The sequence below is a fragment of the Quercus robur genome, chromosome 1 (assembly GCF_932294415.1).
Source record: "Quercus robur chromosome 1, dhQueRobu3.1, whole genome shotgun sequence".
Taxonomy (NCBI): domain Eukaryota; kingdom Viridiplantae; phylum Streptophyta; class Magnoliopsida; order Fagales; family Fagaceae; genus Quercus; species Quercus robur.
In genome coordinates, this window is record NC_065534.1 from 8,601,931 (window position 1) to 8,624,771 (window position 22,841).

At 34.6% G+C, this 22,841-nt stretch overlaps 2 protein-coding genes across 3 annotated transcripts; one reads left to right on the forward strand and one right to left on the reverse strand.

Annotated features, from left to right (window-relative positions):
• Nucleotides 1–3,078: 3,078 nt before the first annotated feature.
• LOC126719088 (uncharacterized) lies at nucleotides 3,079–8,971 on the reverse strand. Of its 2 annotated transcripts, none has more exons than XM_050421660.1 (9): nucleotides 8,754–8,971; nucleotides 8,441–8,560; nucleotides 6,057–6,159; nucleotides 5,852–5,911; nucleotides 5,300–5,362; nucleotides 4,970–5,170; nucleotides 4,770–4,881; nucleotides 4,435–4,649; nucleotides 3,079–3,384 (listed from the first exon to the last, which is right to left on the reverse strand). In XM_050421660.1, the coding sequence occupies exons 2-9, from the start codon at nucleotides 8,548–8,550 to the stop codon at nucleotides 3,292–3,294; spliced, it is 957 nt and encodes a 318-aa protein (XP_050277617.1). In that variant the 5' UTR covers nucleotides 8,551–8,560; nucleotides 8,754–8,971; the 3' UTR covers nucleotides 3,079–3,291. The 2 variants fall into 2 exon arrangements, with proteins under 2 accessions (XP_050277617.1, XP_050277627.1); XM_050421670.1 differs by having other exon boundaries at nucleotides 8,441–8,557; nucleotides 8,754–8,923.
• Nucleotides 8,972–17,051: 8,080 nt separating this feature from the next.
• LOC126719094 (uncharacterized) lies at nucleotides 17,052–18,272 on the forward strand. The gene has a single exon (XM_050421685.1). It carries the CDS (start codon nucleotides 17,106–17,108, stop codon nucleotides 17,958–17,960), a length of 855 nt encoding a protein of 284 aa, XP_050277642.1. The 5' UTR covers nucleotides 17,052–17,105; the 3' UTR covers nucleotides 17,961–18,272.
• Nucleotides 18,273–22,841: the final 4,569 nt, after the last annotated feature.

Below are 22,841 nucleotides of genomic sequence, written 5' to 3' on the forward strand. Positions count from 1 at the left end.
TACAGTACTTTCAACGAAAAGTTTTCAGTTTCAACTAAATAAATTGTAACATTTTTTGTTTAAAAATGAGACTCGGTAAAGAATCTCACTATTAAGAGTTGCTTAGAAGCCTTAGATTTTTTTTTTTTTTTTTTTTTTTTTTTACAGGAAAGCAAACATAAATTCATAATAGCGTGGACGTAAAAATGTCATTTTTCTCTTTGAAAAAAATTGAGCCTTTTTTAAATTTAGTCAATGCTGAAATTTTATGAGGGAAAGAAGAGAAAGCGTGATCAAATTGTGCTTATGAGCTGTCCAATCATTTTGAGGAGGTGCTAACTTGTTAAAATTAATAATCTGTAACAAACTAAACGCATTTAATTTTTGTTGGACTTTATGAAATTTAGCCATAACATAAATGTTTGATGCCTCACAATTTTCGTTATCTATATATATATTGATTTAGTTTAAAGTTTAAACTCTGAAGAAAATCCCTAGAAAGCATCTTGTATTTACATTGTTTATTAGAATATCACTAATGATAGAATAGATATACGTACAAAAACAATTCTAATAAATATTCATTGATAATTACTATAATTTTTTTTTGAGGGAATAACTACTGTAATTGATTCTAAAAAAAACTACCATAATTAATATTAAATTGCATATAAAATGAATTTAAAAATAAACTAAAATTAAAACGGAAAAGATCATATATATATATATATATAAGAGGATTCTTTTCTTTAGACTAGATTTTTATATGATTCAGAAATAATCATAAACCTTACGTTTAACAAGGAAAAAATTTGAGGATAACCTGGTAAAAATATATCATCAACTTTATTTAAAATACCTATAAAATAGGACAATCTCCTATTAATCCATGTTTTCAAAACAAACTTATCCAAATATTTTTATAAAAAAAGAAAAAGAAAATTATGACACTAAACAACAAAAAAAAGTCTTATTTATGCGTGTGATAAGGCTAGTGTGTGTATATATATATATATATATATATATATACACATAATTTTGTAGACACTAATAAATAATTTATAATAAAAAAAATAAGTAAAATTTGGGCGAAAAGAAAAAGAAAGAAAAAACTCGATTTCAAACCAAAAGGATTAGATCTGTTCTATTTCATGGATTTACTGTAGGGTTGAAGGTAGTTCAGCTTAGGTCTGTTCTAACTATTTTGAGATTGCATTAAAATTTAAATAACTCGGTACGTGCAATTTCCTCGGCTCTAACTCTCAAGGAGACAGAAAGGATTTTTGCTCAATTTCATGATTTCGTGAAATAAAATATAGTACGATATTAGGTGGACATCTTGGTCAATATATATCAATTAAGACAAATCTATTGGAACTCTCACTTAGGTGGGCAGAGGTATATATGGATCTATAATGCGTTTTCTGGTATCAGCAGCTATAATCAAGAATTTTTATGGAATATACCAATTTCATTGTTCAAATGTCAGGTACACAAAAAATTTGACAACATTTTTGACACCTTCTAATAAAACTAGCTTGTATTGATTTTCATATAAACTTATAACTGATATAATTTGTTTATCTATTAGTAACAATCTACCACGACAACAGGAATCAAATTCTCTCATTTCATTGTTGTTTGCAGTGTTATCTCATCCATTTTTTTTTTTTTATACTTTGGGTTTGGAGCAAAGACAATAAGAGGGGAGACATTATTTGTCTAACTAAAGATTTAACACACAAATAGCCTTTCTCCATATCTAACATGTGTCCAAAAAATTGATACTCACCCTAGCCAAATAATTAATTTGTTATTTTTACAGCTGACATAACAAGGGGACAGGCACTTGAAAAGAAGAAAAGAGAGAAAATAATGTGACAACTACTATGGAAAAAGTTAAAAATCAAGGTAATGGTTCACTTGAAAAGAAGAACATAATATGATAACCAGTATGGAATAAGTTAAAAATTAAGGTTAATGCCTCGATGGATGTCAAGTGACAAATTTTTAAGGCATCTCGAAGCAGTTAATAAGTTACCTCAAAACTAACAGCCAGTTACATCGAATAGTTATAGAGACATCGACACAAAAATACAGGCCAAATTTTTGCACCTCATCTCAGCTACCTGCAAACATTAATAACAATAAAAATGTAGAGAAATTGACTAAATATGCAAGGGAACCTTTCTTCCTTGTGATAGCATTTCCACTAAATGATTTTTTGTAATACGCTTGAATTATATAAATATAAATTGTAAAGAGGTTTTATTGTGAACTGAATATGGCTACCACTTTCCATGGACCATGAAAATGGTATGATATGAAATATGGCTACCACTTTTCCCTGCCATGTCCATGAAAATAGTATGTTATAAATTACCAATTATTAGAATATAGCGACTTTAACTATTAAAAAATTATTATGATATTCCCTCTTAATAAATAGGACTCAAATATGTGGAATTTTTAACAAAGTAGGTAGAGTAAGGACAAGATTTAAACTCTATACCAACTTCTCTCCTCTCATACTATAATAAATTTATCAATTCTTCCAAAAGTTTTAACCATTAAAAAATTATTAATTTAATTATTTAACTATTATTCCAACAATATGAAAGCTAAGTGTTCAACTTTAGTAGGATTTCCCTAAAATTTGAGACTGGGTATTACCTATTTACCTTAGGTCCATGGTAGTATGATATATGGCATGAGTCCACGGAGTAAACTCAGAATTGGGTATGGATGACAAAAGAATCTTTAGCCAGTTTACTCATAGAAGGCTAATACATGTCAGTATTTGCGTAGTCCAACAAACAAATCTTTAATAGGAAAAAAAAAAAAAAAAAATTCCGTATGCTCATCATTTATTTCCATTATGAAGATTAAATTACAGGCCAAGCTTCAACTGGAAATATTGGTAAGTAACATTCACAAATCAATTTTTTGTTTATATTATTCGTTGGCCTACCTGATTAAAGCTCATAAAGTCTTTTAGATTGGAAACTATTACGTGGTCCTCGTGGCCAATGGGTCATTAATATTGTTCTATCCTATTCAAACTACGGATACTGAACCTACTTCATAAACACATCACGCTGAACCCAAAAATAACCTCAATTCGTTTACAAAAATAACATGATTCTCCATTATTTCCAACATGATATAATGCTCTTGAGCAAGTGAACAAATATTACAAACTAACATCGCTGCTCGCTGCAACTGTATATCAAACAACTACTTTCACCAATGCCCCAAAATATAAGATCCAGCACCACAACAGATGGGTCTTATCTTTGCACGAACAACGAATCAAGAGTCTTGGGCTACCTCAAATCTTGTTGGAGTGTCAATGCCCATCATACAGCAAAGACCCGATATTAAGATTATAAGCAAGACGACACCCTGAAGCATTGAAGAATCGACAGTGTTAGAACTTCATAAAAGTAATTATGTAAGATAAGAAGAACCAAATAGATCAGTAGAACCAAGAACATCACTAAATACACATAAGCAGTATTTAAATACTGTGTCAAGCCATAAAACCCGACTGTGCATAGTGCATATATTTTGTCCACAGACAGTCCTCAAGTCCGGAAAGAAGAAAAAGGATAGTTGTGGTAAGTTGACGATCAGCATAAATTTTAATAACTTTATTATGAATTGATCAGCTACAGGCGACCTCTAACAGGGAGACACTGCATCAGACCTTGGATGGAGGGATGTGGGTAAAGAAGTTAGTCTAGGAGAATAGGATTCAAAATACACTTGGAATATATGGTGAAACTAAAGGAGATTGTACAAAAAATGACTAGTAGGAGATTAAACATAGTGTGCCTTTGGAAGACTAAGTTGGTAGATGAGAAATCTAGAGAAATTGAACTAGATTGGGACATACATGAAAGAATATTGTTATGGACATCACAATTGACCCATCCTCCCAATCTAGGAAGAGCAAAAATAACATTAACAAAAGTAGTAAAAACGTAAAAGGAGACAATAAAAAGTACGATTTTGGATTAGATAGAATGGCAGAAAAGAATTCACATGGCTACACACACATATATATATATATTTGACAGATTATAAGTAGCACATATAGTCAGAATAATGACAACTATTTTTAATCTCATTTGCCTGAGAAATGCCAAGGTGCAATAGGGATTGGAAGATTCCCATCCAGTTGAAATTAAAGCTTAGTTGAGTTGTGTTAACGGATTGGAAGATGCAGCAGTAGGAAGCAACTAACAAGCCCATGGTTCACTGCCCACCAACAGTTCCTACTGAAGCTGTTCTTGCCATGTGGGGTTAAGTTAAAAACAAGTGATTTTAACAATATTAGCGCAAGAAAAATGAATTTTCTCAAGCAATTTAATATAAAATAATATAGGCAAGTTGCCTCTGAAATAGCTCTATAGGGGTGTCATGGTAAAAATGGACAAGTCAGCAACTTACAACTAGAATTCCCTCCAGAAGTGATGATTTAAACTGGCAAACTCCATCACAGGTAGAATTTCCTGATTTATTTCCCGATGCACCTTCAGCAAGAAACCTTCCAATTTCCCGATACGAAGGATATTGAATTGAGCTAAAGGGATCTGAAACATAGAGAGCTGCATATTTTGCCCCAGACTGCTCCACAGATCTGATAAGCTCAGTAAGAATCACACCTGCAGATTTGATCATTATAGTCAAATGACTGCCAGACTAACTTGACTTATGACATAGATCAAACAGTTCAAATTAGTATATCCTCTGACAATAGTAAAAACAGTTTTAATTTAACATACTTTCGGATTGTGGTTGGTCAAGTTCTTTCAAGTTACCAGACCCTCCATGGCAGACCACAACCAAATCTGCTTGCCCATTTTGCCTCTTTCCAATTCTTGAAACCAGATAATCCTGTTCATGTGATGGTAATAAAGCGTCATACCATTGTCATAGACCCCAAAATGTCATAATGTCACATAAAAACCTCAAGTTAGATTACATGTACTGAGTGCAGGTCTGCAATTTTTTGAAAATTTCCATCCTTTACAGAGCATGATTCCAGGAAAGCAACATTACTGATATCCAAATCATGCCCACATGTTTCTGAAAACCCTGAAACCAACAAATTTTCCATTGTCTCCTCCTCTGATGCAGCAACATACGGGAATGCCATGGAAAAATTGGATCTTGTGAAAGACACCTGTTCAAGCACATGGAATGCAAACTATCAAATCAGAAACTTGGAGGATTTATTCAATATATTGGAATCCTGAGTTATAAATTTCTTATAAACATAACAGTGAAATGCAGTTGGGAAAACTCAACTTACCTTGAGCAAGTCTACAAGAGCTTGGTCTGCATGTTTATTAGCTGAAATATCCAAAGATTGCAACTGCAGCGAGGAAAGGGAATATCATTAAATCACCTCTATAACTTCTTTCAGAGAGTTGAGCTTTATCAGCATAAAGCATTACGTGGGTTAGCCCTATGACTGGTTCTTGGAAAATACAAGGGAAAAAAACCTTTAAGATGTTCTCGCAATGTCTAGGAAGGAAGCCAATTTTAGAAGTTAAGGAATGAAATTGACAGAATTAAATGTATATGATCACAACTATCCCCCATTGTTGGAGGACCAAAAGCATAATTTGGCCATTATAAGTATATAAGATCTAGGATATACAACATAGTGAGACACCTAATATTCAACTTTAATTACAAGAGTCATGAAAAATTCACTAAGTGGGTGTATGTTATTCTTATAAAGGAAACAAAGTTGAAATGAATGTCAAATGGAAATTGGAATCTCAGTAGCAGATTATATGGTGAATTTTTCTTTAATAAGTTAACATGATAAATTTAAGACAATACAAAGATTTCTTACCTCTCTACCAACAAAGACAAGTGCCACATCCACAGTGTTCTGAAATTTCTTCCCTGAGCACTATGATAATTGAACAATAAAAGACATAAGAAAATATTCAAATGTAAGGAAATCAAGGGCACCATAAAGGAAGAATCTACTTCTCTTTTAAAATTTGAAGAAATGGGACACTATTATAAACCAAACTGATACTCTATCAAATTACCAGTAAGTTTGACCAGCCACCTTCAGTCAGAACAGACCTTGCTAGATCCTTTGAAGAGATGGTCTGATAATTTACTGCATCCTTAACTACATTACTTGAGAACCTAAGATTAACCACGAGAAACATAATATCAGATCCTCAGTCATGGTAGCAGTAAAACAGAAAACAAAGAAGATGGGTAAAGAGCAGCTAATTATGCTCAAAGCAATAACAAATTTAACAATGTCCTGAAAAACGAAACATATAACCATTGTTCTGACTAGTATAAAAAATAATGATACCAACAAAACACATGGCACACGTGAAAGAGGGCATTCTTTTAGCTGTTTCAGGAAGTTTGACAATGAAAAAATTCTAATTAAAAAATAACTACAATAAAAAATATCTCCTTCAAATGCTCAAATCCCAAAGTGCGATTTATTTTGGGGAGGTTGGGGGGGGGGGGGGGGGGGGGGCAGGAATACAGAATACTTGTAGGACAAGGATCTCCACCAACTTACTACATGGCGACTTGCTACGTGGTGGGCTGGAGGAAATTTCCTCCAAATTGGTTTGAAGGTAAACTTTTTCCATACTTGAATGCTAGGGATTGTCCCCATTATTATTACTAAACTTGCTTTATTTATCCAAACAAATACATGACCATAATTAAAACAACCAAATATTTCTGAGGCCATAAAGGATACTCTTGATATTATGGTACTAGGTGTAACATTATGAAACAATGCTAAAACATATTTTGGACATTTTTTAAAAAGAGGATCCTGCCTTTAAATATTGGAAGTGATCAACCTTCTTTGATCTTAGTTCTCAATTAACAGGAACAGAAAATGTAAATTGTTATATAAAATACTAGACTATGGTCATTTTACCCTTCTTCTGATTAGCTAATGAATAAGTCAAGTACATCTCATATTAAATATAACAAATTCCAAGACTTGCTAAAATATCAATGGGTCCATGCATAACAAGGGCACTTTAGAAACATTCTTTACAAACCATCAGAGGTGTGAAGTTGAGTTCTGTAGATTACCCTATCAACACTTTCCAATTACTTGACGATGATTGGATTGGTATACCCCCTGAGGTTTCTCTCCTTTAGTAAACCCTATCTGCTGCTTGACAAATTCTAGTAACTTGTGGATACTTAATCCCCTGCTTCCCCTCCAAGCTAATTTGTTATTCTACAGCTCTCAAACAAAAAAAGCCCTAGCCTCGAATGTAGCCAAAAGTGAAAGTTTTTGTAATCTTATAAATAAATAAGAAAAGGACTATTTGACTACTTTGGGGCATATTTGAAAGAATGCTGTTATAGGCATCACAAAGCAGAAGAAATGAAATAAAAGGCATTATCTGCCAGTGTCAACCATAAAACACATTTGTACACAACCAATTACTTGTCTCTTCAATGTCCATAGCCATTATCATTGTGATTTTCCGTTTTATTTGAGGCGTCCGAAGTGCAAAACTTTTGAAAATTGTTTCTCCTTCTGATTAAAGGGGGTTTAGGAAGAAAGCTACAGGAAATATGCTGACTCGTAAAGTCTTGCTTACATGTGGGGATAGATCCAGCTTGTTTTTCGAGTTTACAGGCCTTGGTCACAATGGAACTTGGAGGAGACAATCCTCACACATCTAGATGATGCAGTTTTCTACTAACTATCTAAAGTCACTTAACATCATGTGTGGACAACAAACCACAGGAAGAAACCCAGGGAAGACAGAAAATAATGCACCAATTTCTCCCTTCGAAAATGAAAAAGATCATGATAATAAGCTGAGTATCCTATCCTACCTACAATTACTTTTACAAATGCAATTTCTAACAAAATGGCAATATTATCTTCACCCAGAAATTAATTGGAGAATGCATCTACAGAGATATTATAATCCCATTTTGTTCAGTAACTATATAGATTCATTGCATTCCTGATCATGTAAGGAACTTATTCACTAAGGGTATATAGCTGATAAATTCCACCCATTCTAGTAAGAGGAAGAAGAGCTCCATAAAAGCGAGAGCTCAGCTCACCAGAGTTCATTACAAATTGTCCCAAAAACTTAAGCTATTAAGAAATGGTGAACTTGACCGTTTAACCATAATTCTAACACTCACGGGCCTAGGCTGCCCCGACCCAACACGCGAGATTTTTATATACTAATTATCTCAAAAGAGCTTAAGCTGTTAGGAAAGAACAAAGTTAATCATTTAACTATAATTCTAACAGATTGGCAACTACACACGAGCGTAATCATTTGATCAAGATTAAAGTAATTCTAAGATGCTTAAAAGAGATTAAATGTGCAAACAACATGTATGATCCCTAATCTAAAAATTGGTTCGAATCTAAAGCTTTTTATTGAAGCTCAGAAAGAGTGCATACTGATCATCATGAGGCGACCATAGAAAAGCCGGCGCGGTGTTGCCATGAACCTCAGCCACTAACAAAATCAAACCATAAACCAAGCCTGCCACCACACAATCTGCTTTCATCTTCGTCCTACTGCACCACAAAAATAAAAATAAAAATAAAATAAAAAATAAAAAAACTCATTCGATTAATATTAAGGATCGCTATTATTTTGAATTCATTCAAATAAAATGAATTGCAAAAAAAAAAATGGAAAATTCACTGAATCTTAGATCGGAATTATGAATATAAAAGCGTAGAAATGATAGATAGATAGATCGATTACCAGAGAAGAAGCAGAGCCCCGAGATTGATTGGCTTTTTGAGATTTTAGGGTTAGGGATTTGTAAATATAACTTTGATTCGAATCGATTGAAATTTTTTTATCTCAATTCTTTCTCAAATAAACGAACAGAGTGACATAACAGGGAAGGACACACAAAAATTGATCGACTTTGATAAACAGACAAAGCAGCATTTTGCAACCGAGCCCACATACTTTTTTGTTCTTCCTTTTTCTTCTTTACTGTATTACGAATTTAGCCCCTCCATTTATTTTATTTGTTTTTTTGGGCCAAAATTGCAAAAATACTCCTTGGACTTAGGTCAATTGCAAACCGATGTTCTATGTTTTTGTTTTTATTTTTGTTATTGACCTTTGAGCTATTATAAATGATCAAATTATTGACCCTTTAATCTTAATTCCCTCAATTTTTAGGGAAAAAAAAAGGTCAGCACATACTAATATGTAGTCATGTGTATATGCACGAATACAATTAAAAATAATCACAATCATACGATTTAAATTATACATGATATTAATTTACATTTTTTTTAAACTATACATTTTTAAAATATATAATGTTTTCTCACATATACATATATATATATATATATATATATATAATTTAGAATTTAATTGATTTTAGAATCTTTAGTTTTTGCACCCAATAATTCATTTACCACAAAAATTAAAAACTTAGATGGACACATAGTGGAAAATTGGACTTTAATTGAAATCCATTTTAGAATTTATTCGGATTCAGACTCTTATATTTTTACGTTCAATAATTTACTTTGCACAAAATTAAAAATTAAATAAGACACATGGCATAAAATTAAGAATCCAATTTAAAAATTTTAATTGGATTTTCTTTGAACTTTGGCTATTAATATATATAGAGAAATAGATAGATGACCCTTTACTATAGAATATTCATTTTAGAAAAATTTTTAATTTAAATTAAATTCAAAATTATTATAAAATAGATAAAATTATTTATTTAATATTAAAATGGATGTGTCAATTTTGTCATTTCTAATCACTCAAGGGCCAAAAACACAAAATTGAAAGTATAAGAGTTTTTTTTATAAGCCATCTAAATTTCAGTTTCAGGCTGTCTTTTTTGTATTTAACCTTATTTTTTGGGTTAAATACAACAAGGTTTTCTTGTATTACTATATATCTATAATTTAGCTTACAGAGGAAAATCTATGATGAGTGATGACTATGGATGAGTAACTCAATACTCAAGAGCAATTCTCTCAAATGATTCATTCCCTTTTTTTTTTTCTTTTCACTCAAACTTTGGTTGAATCAAATGATACATCCCTCGTGAGACAACACTAAAATTATTGCGTGCTTGGTTTTAACTTTTTTTTTTTTTCTAAATCTTATTTAGCTTATTTGCTTATTTTGTATTAAAAGAAGTTACTATTTGTTTATTTATAACTTCTTCTTTTTTTAAGTTACAACCCATTTTAAACAAATATACAAATCAAAAAATTTAAAATTGTTGGAGTCAAAATGCAAAAATAGTTGGCCATCTTGAGCCCAACACAGCAAAATGTTTATTCTTTTGCTGGCTTCTTTAGACCGCGGCCCACAGACAGTTTCTGAGTCCACTTGTTTGAAGATCTTCCTGGACTGGTATTTGTTAGCACAATAGCACTGCCCATCTCCAGGCCAGCCCATATGCATTTTCTCTAGTAGACTAGATTCTTGAGAAATTTCATCTGAAAACCATGCAAGTTCACAGTATGAGAAGATATCTCACAGTCATGGTCCTGGTGGTGCTGCCGTGGTATTATCCATTGTCGTCAATTATGTAATGTATGGTCGATAAATCCATATCAAAAACCTTTTTTTTTTTAAATTCTGCAAAAAAAAAAAGGAGAAAATATCTCATGAGACAGTCTTATGAGACCTCTCTCATAACATAAGAGACTCAAGAGAAAGATATTTTATAAAACCGTCTAATAAAATAGTTTTTCCTTGCCAAACACTCACTATTGTATCTTTCAATTTTTCGTCGTGTGCCATATAGAATTGCTTCTTCTAGATTGAATTCCATTACCAAATATTTCCAATTTATGCATTACATTCAGACATCCTAATAATAAGGTTATTCCAAGTGGACCAAGTCTTTGGCCAACTGCCAATCTCTCTGTTTCTTTTCTTCCTTCAATTTTACCTTTCTGGGTAAAAAGGAAGCTTCATCCTAATTGATATGCCACAACCACACAAGCAAGGCCGTGCTATATAGTACACAGTTGTGACTTGGCAGAAAATGACAGTGCAGGGAGCGGTGTCTGTGATTCCCATTATGGAGAAGAAAACACATTAGTGAATTGGCATTCAAGATTGGTGGTTGGCAAATTGGCTACAGCTGTTCGATAAACTATCATTTTAAGTATATCAATTCATATTAATTGAAGCGAGGGATGGATTTCTTCATGTCGGTAGCGTTAAGGATTGGAATATCAATTCATATCTTCGTGTCAAATGTTTTAGTTACAATTGCTTCTTTTTTTTTTTTTTTTGTATTTCTATTTCAATTTCAATTGTATCTTGTCATTGAGGATCAAGTTGATATGAAATTGATCAAATTGCTCTGGAAAGAATTTTGGTTGAGCGAGATTCACCTTGTCATATGAGTTTTTGAGCGAGTTCATCAGAATTCAAAAAATCAATTACTCAAAATGTTTCGTCTAAATAAAACTCACCCAAATCTCAATTGAGCGAGATTGTTTTGGAAAATCAGTATTTATATTTTCGCTGTTATTTCTACGGCCAATCAAGCCTCAATTTGTGACACCTATATAAATGAAAATAACACCCTAAAATCAAAAGAAGAAGCAAAGGATATTGATCCCCTTGAGAAAAAACCATTTTAGTCTTCCTACCTTCAACCTCTCCGAATTGACATTTTTGAGAGGAGATTTCACCCAAACACCTTTGATCATCCCTGATTGTATTAAATTAGTGCTGGAAACCACAGATGCAATCACAAATCTTCAAGTAGCCTTGCCTTGGAATAACTGAGAGATCGAATTTGCGATTAACAATAGACTTGCATCATTGGATTACTTTGAAGAGAACCGGCTAGTGCAATCTTGTTGCAAGCAGAAGCGAGGAGCTCATATACAAATATGATTACTTATATTAGAGCTGTAACTTGTTTTGTATCACAACCATCTTCTTAGTGGATTTGGTGTTTTGTTTGCGGCTTTGGAGTGTTTTTCCTGTTTTGGGTTTTCATTCCGTAAAATGTTAACATGTTTAAGTTGTGGTGTGATTGCTAATTAACTATTTGTGCAATAAATTGAAAATCATTAAAATTGATAGTAAGTAGTACCAAGGGTCTAAATGTGAACATACAAGTGTTATTATAGTCAAGGTCTTGGTATCGAGTTACGGGATTTTCATCTCAATTTTGGGGAACCACAATTTAACTTCTTACAATCACTTTTAAAACATGTCTACGGAGCATGATGTCAAATACCATAAAAAATTTGAATGTGTCTATCTTATCATCAATTAGTTTCAAGGTGAAGTGAAATAGCTCATTAAAGATTAAACACCAAAGAGCTAACTTTTCATGGAACCCCTCAATAGCCTTCGTTTTGAGTCTCTTTGTAATGGTATCAGTGTTGGCACACCTTCTTGAGTCTTTAGTGTCATCTCCTATGATGCGTATCATTCATCATAGGAGTGGGTGTACGTTACTACATCGCCTCCTTTTAGTATTTGTTTGTATGTGTGTGTGTGTGTGTGTTTTTTTTTTCTTTTGCGTGATGTTTAGTACGGGGTAATGTTTTAGGATTCCCAAGAATGTTTAAAGATTTTCATGTTTGGTTACAAATCACATTAGGAAATCAGATGCTAGGGGAATTTGGATTCCCCCTTTTAGTAGGAATGTTGATTCCTTTTAAAACATGTGGGTATCCAGATTCTCAAATTTAAAGGAAATTGTACTTTTTATAAATTGACAATTTTAACCTTTTTTTTCTTATCATTTAAGCAATTAGGATAAATTATAAACCAAATCATCAATATCTTTTCCTTTTTCTCTTCCCACCAAAACAACATTATCTCTTCCCACCAAAACAACATAAACAGGATAGACAACTCTATTGATATATTCATCTTTTCTTCTTTTAGACTATAGTTTTAATGAATTTGTCATAATTTATAGTTTATATTTTGTTTTTCATTATTTATTTAGAGGAAGATTTTTTTTTTTTTAAAGACTTATATTGGATTTACAAATCTAAGGATAGAATGGGAAAAATAAATAATTCAATTAAGATTTTTAAGAATAAACCAAAAAATTATAATTTCACATTCTTAGGAATCTTATTAGATTCTCAATTAAACCAAACATAGGAATAGTTACATTCCTAAGCATCAAAATTGCAAGGCATCACATTCCCAGAAATCTAGATGCTAGGAGTAATGTGGATTTCCCTTACCAAACTCCATCTTAATATAGAAATTTGTTATAAATATTAGGCGCAATTCAACCCATTTCTTAATAGTTTTGCTCATTGTCAAAGAGTTACATTTCTTGACCTCATACCCTTTGGTGGTCTTTATAAAGGGGGCAATGGCTCATTAGTGATTGAATAAATTTATTAACGTGTGGTGTTATAGATAGAGATCGAACAACACACAAAGATATATTGCTCTCTCTCTTTCTAATCATTTTCATTAAAATAAGATTTAGGTTGTGAATATTGTGTGTTTTGTTTTTGTAACAAACACCTCCATTCGAGCCTTCACCTTTTAGAGACACTATTTTTTTTTTTTTTTAAAGAATTTTTTTAAAAAAAATTGAAAAATCTTTCATAAAGTGTGTCATGTGACACAATGTTTGACCTTGTACATTGATATGTTTGACCAAGGACTGACCCACAAGGGGACCAAGGGGGCCTAGGCCCTGGCCCAAAGAAAAAATGGAAAAAAAAATTGGGCCCCTCCCCTAACCCAAAGAAAAAAAATAAATTTAATGGTTATATTTTTTATTTCTAGAGTCATGCCTCACTCTTTCAAAAACTTAGACTTCCTCCCTTTTAATTAGCCTCCAACTAGCAGCTACCCAACTCAAAAACTTAACAAAAACAAAATTTTAAAATAAAAAATCTCAGTCAGCCCAATATTAGAATACAAGTATTAGGTTATCTAAATGGTAAATATTTAGTATTTAGAATACCAAGCGTGCGTTTAGATTGGGCGTTTTGCCCAATCCACACGTTTAGCGTTTTTTTAGTAGGTTCCATGGGTACTGTTCACATACCACCAAACTCAGCAAAATATAAATTTCTAGGTAAATTTAGGTCTCACAGTACTATTCACACCTTTAAAAATTATTTTACTACAGTATTTTCAGCAATAAATTTTCAATAAATAAGCAGTATCCAAACACACCCTAAATACCAAAAACACTACTGTATAAGACATTTCAAATGTTATATTAAAATAGCAAAAGTAAGTTTTGGCTTGTGATTTTTTTTTTTTTTTTTTTTTTTTTTTTTGCAATAGTTAATGCTTGTAGTGGGTCTTTTTTGGTTAAAATGGGCTGGGCTGCCTCCTGCGGTATTACGCCCGAGTATTTTGGGTATGAGAGTTGAAACTGGTCCAACTACAACTCAACTTAGTCCGACTTGTGCACAAACTATGCCTTGTCTACTAGGAGCATGCTTACGGCGGGCAAAACTATTTCAAATGAGTTGTGGCAAGCAGATATGATAATAATAATAAAATCAAATACTTTGATATCTTTATTAAGGTGAACAGATAAACCTTACTTAAGAAAAAAGATAATCACAGTTTTAGCAACAATCATTTTATAAGAAAAGTAAAGGGGAACAAGTGGGTAGTATGTGAGTTGATTGAAAGAGTAAATAAATTAGATCAAGTCTGATCCGCAGGACCAAAACCAAAGAAGGAATAACACCTCTTCTCAAAGTGAATAATCTCTCAGGGAGATCTTGCTGTGGAAATTAATCACTTTGAGGGAAGTGGACCTGAATGATTGGTACACAGGAGCACCTTTCATTTCCGGCAGAGAGCAAGATTTTGAGAGGGAGAGAAGGAATCAACCTATTTGTGCATGTCTGTCATTCTAACTCTCTATCTTTTTCTTTCCTTTTTCTAATATTCCCCTTTTTCTTATCTTTTTTCTTTCTTGATCCTTGTTTCTATTTCCTGACTTTCAAGTTTTCAGTACCGTGGTGCTTATTGTTGTTGTTGTTGTTCCTGTACACGGCAAGGGCCTCTTTATAGTGCTTACCGCAAGGGCCTCTTTATAGTGCTTACCGCAATTGGTAAACTTTAGTAATTACCAGCAAAGCACAAGAAGTTCCCTATCATCTAATTATGAAGGTGTACTGGTCCATTGAAATCTACTAGAGTAGTATGACCCCACCCATGACATTGCTTCTGGAACAAAATCTAGGTTAAAGTTTTTAAAAATGAATTAAAATTCTGCAAAAAAAAAAAAGGCATTTTTAAATGAACAAAAAAAATTAAATACTTATTGATATATTACAAATTTAAAAGAAAATTTCAACACTAAAGGCAGAACTTTTTTTTTTAAGAGCAATAAAGGCAGAACTATATGTATTAAATTGTTTCTTTTTAATATATCCCAATTCAATAACATACATGTTATAGTATAATTTTTAAAGATACGGAAAAATATATTTTTGGTTTTAAATATTCTAAATAAAATTTAAATTAATCATTTTTTATTTTTTTAAATTTAAAATAATATCTTTTGTCATTGCATCAACATCCGTTAAATGTTTCTAATAGAACAACAATGTGGTCAAACTAAAACCTAACACATTATTGCTCACAAGTTAGGGACTAAAAGTAATTACTTTAAATTTCAAAAACTAAAAGCAATTACATTGTTTTTCAAAAAAAAAAAAAAAGCAATTATGTTAAATTTCAAGAACTAAAATCACTTATGGGTGCTAAAGTTTAGAGATTAACAATATATTTTGTTGGGGTATTGGGCTCAAGAGCTCATTATCCATGTATGTATTGGGCCTAAAACCCAAGCCGAGGATTAGAAATCATCCGAGAAGGAGTAAACATTATCAAGGAAGCTCGTGTTAGTAGATGACGAGGTCAGTTTTGGTCATAATGGCACAAGGGGGTAGGCCAAGGATAAATGTCACCTCGACTAACCAAAGCCGAGGTCCGAATGGGTGGTTTGCCATCTAGGGGGATATTCCAGGAAGTTCTGCTGGCACGAATAAGCATTGCAAAAATAGAAGTACAGAAGAGAGTCCTAAAATATCTAAGGAGAAAACTGCTACCACCACATTAATTGCTCTACAGTTAACTATTTGGCCGCATTAATGTGGAGGTGATACCTGAACAGTAATTTTCAGCCTTACAGCTACTACCTAAAGACTTTAGGAAAATGCTGATAAGACAAGTATCAAGATCTACTAACCATCTAGCCTACACGTGGAGGGTGGAGATGAAAGGAGAAAAGAGTATAAAAAAAGAAGGAAGCAATGAGAAAAAATGATTGAAAATTTGTAAGAGAAAGCACTGTAGCAACTTGAACCACATTGATAACCATTTTCAATTAATATATACTAGAATAGACCTCCTAAGATTGTGCCAAAGACAAATTTTCTTAGATAACTCCAGTCCATTTCTGTTTGATTATCTTTTAAAATTCATTCTAACTATTATCCCATTCATTAGAGCCTAGTTTTTCAATCCACTCTCTACAAATTCATTGTATTGGGCTTATTGGGCTTGGATCCAATCATACTTTGGGTTTAGGGTCCAAAACACGTCCCTACATATTTTATCCTATTGACAAAAATATAAGGTATTAAATAATTTAATGTAGTCATATGAATATATATATATATATATATATATATATATTCAAGCAAAATGATAAACAAAATACTTTACTTATCTTTTTCTTATTATTATAATTTGACATAGATTTATCTAAATTTAATATACATACATGTATTGATGACTATTGACTGCATTTTGCTAACTATAAAGATGGTTAGTTTGAGAGTAAATGATCCTCATGTGTCTCAACCAATTCAGATGAAACTGATAATTAGAGTCATGAATCACTGCATAGGTCTAAAGTAAAGAGCTCTCAGGATGGTACATACTTGAAATACTTGTGAGTTGTGCCCCTTCATCTGTCATGTGAGTGCTATTAACCCACACCGCTCTCATTCATCCTATTCACAAGTTTCATAATTTATACAACAGTACAAGTAACCTTTATCTATTGGAGCAACTAGCAAATTAAGATCAAACCCCCCATCATGAAATAGTGAATCACATAGTAAACATCCAATGAAAGATCTGTCTTTCTTTCTCCTCAAAAACTCTCTAGGATCCAAGATGAAGAAGGGAATCAGAACTAATTTTTGCACCGATGAAGGCGCAACCTCCACTCTCAACCAACAGCACAATAACAAGGCTGACCATGAAGATTTCTCCAACATGGTCAGCCCATCATTTGTGACGGCTAATGCTAGGTCATCAGGACAAAGTCCAACATTGGAAGAGATGTTAATGCAGTTGGAATTAGAAGAAGAGATTGCCAGAAAATCGAAACTGAACGAGTGTAATGTGGGAATATTGCGCGGTAGGATGTCATGTGTGAACAACTCTGACATCTTGAGGTCTGCTAGGAATGCATTGAATCAGTACCCTCGTTTTTCTCTTGATGGAAAAGATGCAATGTATCGGTCTTCGTTCAAGAAACTGAATGGTATCGAAAAGCCGGGAAGAAGATCATCATCAAACTGCTGTGATTTCAATTCTTCCAAGTGGTCTTTGCCTACAACTTTAGCAGGAGAAAGAGTTGTGTGGTGCAAACCTGGAGTGGTGGCTAAGTTGATGGGTCTAGAGGCCATGCCAGTGCCAATATTAATGAGTGGCAAAGATGGTAACAAAGATAAGTTGAAGTCTATTATAAAGAGGCAAAATCTCAGGAGGAGGAGTAGTGTGGAGAGGCATGAAGACATGGAGATAAGAAGAATGGCTATGGATATGAAAGGCAGTGATGGAATTAGGAGATCAGGGAGGGTAGGTTCTTGTTCAAGTAGTGGATACTGTGTGGTGAAGCCGATTCCAGTGGAGCCATTGCCAAGAAGAACAGTTGCAGGTGCAGCAGCAGCATGGCCAACCAGGCACTTTGTTTAATTAAGTTCTCAGTACTTTTCATCGGAATCTCAGATTTGGAGCTAATTAACATTGTTGATCATGGGTGCCAAGAGTTGTTGACAACCAGATCATTGTCCCAGAGTGTAGCTTTAAGCGTTCAAGTATTTAGATATGCAACATCATCACATTGAAACAATCACTTTTTTAGTTTGTAGTTTTGTACACGTTTTAATAGCATTTTTTTTCTTAGGACAATCTCTCTTTATATATTAGGTGTATTCTTGTACCAAGATTGTAAGGATAATGTTAAAAATATTATCAATTTTATTTAAAGAAGTTTACATATGATAATGAATGTAATCGGTATTGTAGGGTGACGAATTTTGGGGCTCAGGCCCAACAGGTGGGAGATTCTGGCCCAAAAGTCCCTCAATAATGAATTTGTAGAGAGTAGGTTATAGAACTAGGTCTTTGACAGGAGAAACGAAGTTACGACCAAGCCATGCAACCAGTTGGACGTAGGGATATTCCTTCAAACTTTTGGAGTAACGGTTCCTGAGGCTGTTCCTGCTACTTCTCTCTCTTTTCTCCTTCTTTATCCTTTCTTCTTTCTGCTTGCGATCCCTTTTCCATGGGGATCTCCTTCCCTTATATAGCATCCTTCCTGAGATCATGTCCCTACACTTGTCAGTCATCCGATCCTCCACTCGAGTGCCTGTCCCATAGGTCATTCTCCCTTCTTTCTGTGAGTTGCACTGGCCAAGATCATTCTGCGTTCTTGTCCCTTCCACATTAATGCGGCTGGAAAAGTAGTTCCTTGGCATTTAATGCGGCAGTTGTGATTGTCCCCCCCCCCCCTTCCTGAGTGTCACGCACTGTTTCTTCGTATTGGGTGAACTTTCGCCAAGTATGGGGTGCAAATTGGACACTTTCTTGGTGAGTCCGAGGAGGTGTTCCTCCTCGGACGCCCCTTAGCAGGCCCGGCCCATCATGATTGGGACGGGATATCCTACGCCCAAGCCTTTTCTTCTTTATCGTGGCTGGGCTTGGTACATGAGCTACGGCCCAACATCAACCGACAGACTTTACCCACCACAGGTATATTATATTAATAATTTAGTAAATAAAATTTTTTATTATTTTGAATTTTAGAGTTCACTTCAAATTATAATACCCCAGTCATATATTTTTGTTTTGTTAGAGCATTCACAGTAATAAGGTTGCTAAAACCATATGATTTTTTAATTAGCAACTCAAAACACTACTTTATCTATTATAACACCCCATTTTATAATACACTCAATATCAAATGTTTTATTTTAACATTTAATATATTAAAATAATATATCTAACAAAATAAATAACAACCATAACTATCAACACATTAAAATATTTTTTTATATATAACTTTAGAGCTATAGTAAAGTGTCAAAGAGTGTCATTTTATTGTCAAAATTTTTAACAACAACACTCTTGCTGTAGCATGTGTTTTTGGAACGAGTTACTAAAAAATAGTTTTTTTCGCTTTTAACATTCTTATGAATGCTTTTATAATCTTTGTATTGGGTGACAACCAAACAAGTCAAAATAAAGTATCACCCAATCTTTTAACCTTTACTAGAAGTGTAATTATAATTTGAAAAAATGTTATTAAATTTTATCAAACTGACATTATAATCCATATGTTTATTGTCATATCAGTAAAATAAACAAATTTTTAAAATTATTTTTTGTGTTGTGTCTAATAATCAATTGGCACATCAATTTAAAAGGTATATAGAATAAAATTTATAATAGCTATAACATCATTCTTGTAACTTTTACTCAAAGTGTCGCTCAATCTTATTGATCCCTTGTTTATTTCAACTTACTCCAACGGGTAAATATGCAAACAATCATTGAATTGAACCTTCTTTCTCCCCTAAGAACAAGATGAAAAATCTCATAGGGGCTACTACAGAGTGTAATGGTAAAAATCCAAAGTTGTAAAGTGAAAAAAGTATGAAAAATCACGTTATTTTCATATTATATATATAGGGATAAAGGCCCAGAATGACATGTTGGGCCTTGGACCTTTGTCCGGGATAGCTGAATTGTCCGAGGAGAAGCAAGTAGTTATCAGGATTCCCCACTGAAAGACTTATAAATGAGGGACGAACGGAAGGTGATCCGAGGAGAAGCTCCTCCTCGGATATGATGAAGACAGCTCAAGTACATATTCCAGCAACTAAAGTAACCCTCCAAGAAACTCCAGAGATAGGAACGTATCTCATGAACGTGTAAGAAGGAAGGAAACTCAAAAATATCTAAAGGAAAGCTGCTACCACCGCATTAAATGCAGTACAATTACTTTTCTGACTGCATTTATGTGAAGAAGTCCTCTGAACAGTGCTACCTCAGTGAATGCAACTCACCAGAAAACCAAAGAGGGTGTCTGATAAGACAGGTACTCAAGTAAAGGCTCAGATGATCAACAAGTGTAGGATCTCAGGGAAAGCTGCTACCACCGCATTATGCACTACAACTACTTTTCTAGCTGCATTTATGTGGAGAAGACCTCTGAACAGTGCTACCTTGGCGAACGCAACTCACAGAAAACCAAAGAGGGTGTCTGATGGGACAGGTACTCAAGTAAGGGTTCAGATGATCAACAAGTGTAAGATCAAAATGGTCCAAAGAGGGCTATATAACGTGAAAGACCCTTCATGAGAGGGAGAGGAGAAAAACTGTAAACAAATCTATAATAGAGCTTTAAGAGTAAAATATTTAAGAATCAGCGTCCTCAGACCAATCCGAGAACATTATTCCTTAACAAACTTCTGTTATCTTTCTCTTTTTAGCATCAAAACCTGTTTTCCTGTTATCTGGTTCACGTAAGCCCAGTTTTCCAACCCATTCTCTACAAATTTATTGTTTTGGGTTGTTTTGGGTTTAAGTCCATATACCCGTTAGGCTAAGAGTCTAAATCAAGTCTTTACAATTGACGCTGTTTGTGGCGAGGAATACTTGGGTGTTAGCAAGCTCAACGTTCAACCATGGCAAGTTCAAATCTACGACAGGCAAAATCCATAGGATCCCAACGTCAAAATCCTTTCGTCAACCTCGAGCGGAGAAGGGATCAAGAGGGGAGTGTGTATAGTGCCCGGACCGGAAGAAGCCAGTCACGGGGAAAGGGTCATCTCTCTCAAGAAGAGAATACCAGAGTGTTGCAATTGGAAGTCGACCAGCTAAAGAGAAAGTTGCACCATGCACAGCGAAGGCAAGCCTCCTCCAGCCTGGATGCCTCCCCTTACAGTGAAGAGGATGGTAGCTATAGACGAAGGTCAAAGACCCCACCCAGCGAGTCTTTCTCCTATGAAGAGGAGCACCACCACAAGCATAGGCATAAGAGTCTCCTTCGAAAAGGTGTGGGAAACGACGCTATGGGCAAGGCGTTGGATCAAATCTCCAAGTTGCCTTTCAAGCGAAGAATTGAGCGAGCAGAACTCCCCTGGCGGTTCACTCAGCCCGCGTTTACCATGTATAATGGCAAGACAGACCCCGTAGAGCATGTAAGCCACTTCAATCAGAGAATGACCGTCCATTTCAGAGACAAAGCCTAGATGTGCAAGGTCTTCCCATCTAGCCTAGGACCCGTAGCAATGAAATGGTTTGATAGCTTGAAGGCCGATTCCATAAACTGCTTTAAAGAGCTCACCCAAGTGTTTGGTTCTCGCTTCATAACCTGCAGTAAAGTCCCTCGACCCCTATCTTCCCTACTATCCTTAAGCATGAGAGAGAGAGAGAGACCCTGAAAACATACTCGGACAGATATTGGGAGATGTACAATAAGATGGACAGTAACTTTGAAGACGTCGCCATCAGTACCTTTAAAAGCGGCCTCTCGACCGAGCATGGCTTAAGGAAGTCCCTAGCGGGAAAACTTGTCACCAATCTGTGCCAACTCATGGACCGTATTAACAAGTATAAGAGGGTTGAAGAAGACCAACAAATGGGTAAAGGAAAGGATAAGGTTATCCCTCAGGAAAGGAGGGATTTCAAGTTGGACCGATACAATAATAGCCAGCCACGGAGAGATTTTGGTGGTTAGTCAGGACCTACCAACACTCAGGCGGTCAATATAGTGTTCCGAGAACTGGTGCACCAGGTTCTAAAGAAGGTTAAGAATGAACCGTTCTTTAAATGGCCAAACAAGATGGCTAGGAACCCCCTGAGACGAAACCAGAACCTTCATTGCCAGTACCATCAGGACCAAGTGCACACTATAGAGGATTGTAGGAATTTGTGGGACCATTTGGACCAGCTGGTCTGAGAAGGGAAGTTGAAACATCTATTGCATCACACCAGTAGCCGAGGGGGCCAAACAAATTCAGAACCCAGGAGGGATGATTCTTTAAGATCACCCTTGGGAACGATCAATGTCATCTTCGTTGCTCCCGGCAGAACCGGTTCTTGCCCCTCCAAAGTAATGTCTGTAGCTTGGCTTCCCGGCGAAAGCAATGATCCGAAGCCTAAAAGAGCCAAAGTGGAATTTTGACCAGTTCTGGGCTTCTCGGATTAGGACAAGATCAGAACCATTCAACCCCACGACGATGCTCTAGTAGTCACACTCAGGATAGGAGGGTACGATGTAAACAAAGTGTTAGTAGACCAGGGTAGTGCTGTCGAGGTCATGTACCTCGACCTGTACAAGGAGCTGAGATTAAAACCCGAGGACCTGACAACCTACAATTCCCTTCTGATTAGTTTCGAGGGGTAAACTGTTATTCTAATGGGTTAGATCAGACTACCTATATAGACTGGTTCAAAAGTGGTGGAGGTAAACTTCATCGTGGTGGATACTTATTCCCCCTATATGGTTATTATGGCCAAACCCTGGCTCCATGCTATGGAAGCCGTTCCATCCACCCCGCAATAGAA

Excerpts from the sequence above, each read along its gene's own strand:
- LOC126719094 (XM_050421685.1), top strand. The coding sequence starts at position 17,106 with ATGAAAGATCTGTCTTTCTTTCTCCTCAAAAACTCTCTAGGATCCAAG.
- LOC126719088 (XM_050421660.1), bottom strand. The coding sequence starts at position 8,550 with ATGAAAGCAGATTGTGTGGTGGCAGGCTTGGTTTATGGTTTGATTTTG. Across the intron at positions 5,363-5,851 it reads TTGTCTTTGTTGGTAGAGAG|TTGCAATCTTTGGATATTTC; the intron begins GTAAGAAATCTT and ends TCCTCGCTGCAG. Across the intron at positions 3,385-4,434 it reads TTCTGGAGGGAATTCTAGTT|GGTGTCGTCTTGCTTATAAT; the intron begins GTAAGTTGCTGA and ends TCAATGCTTCAG.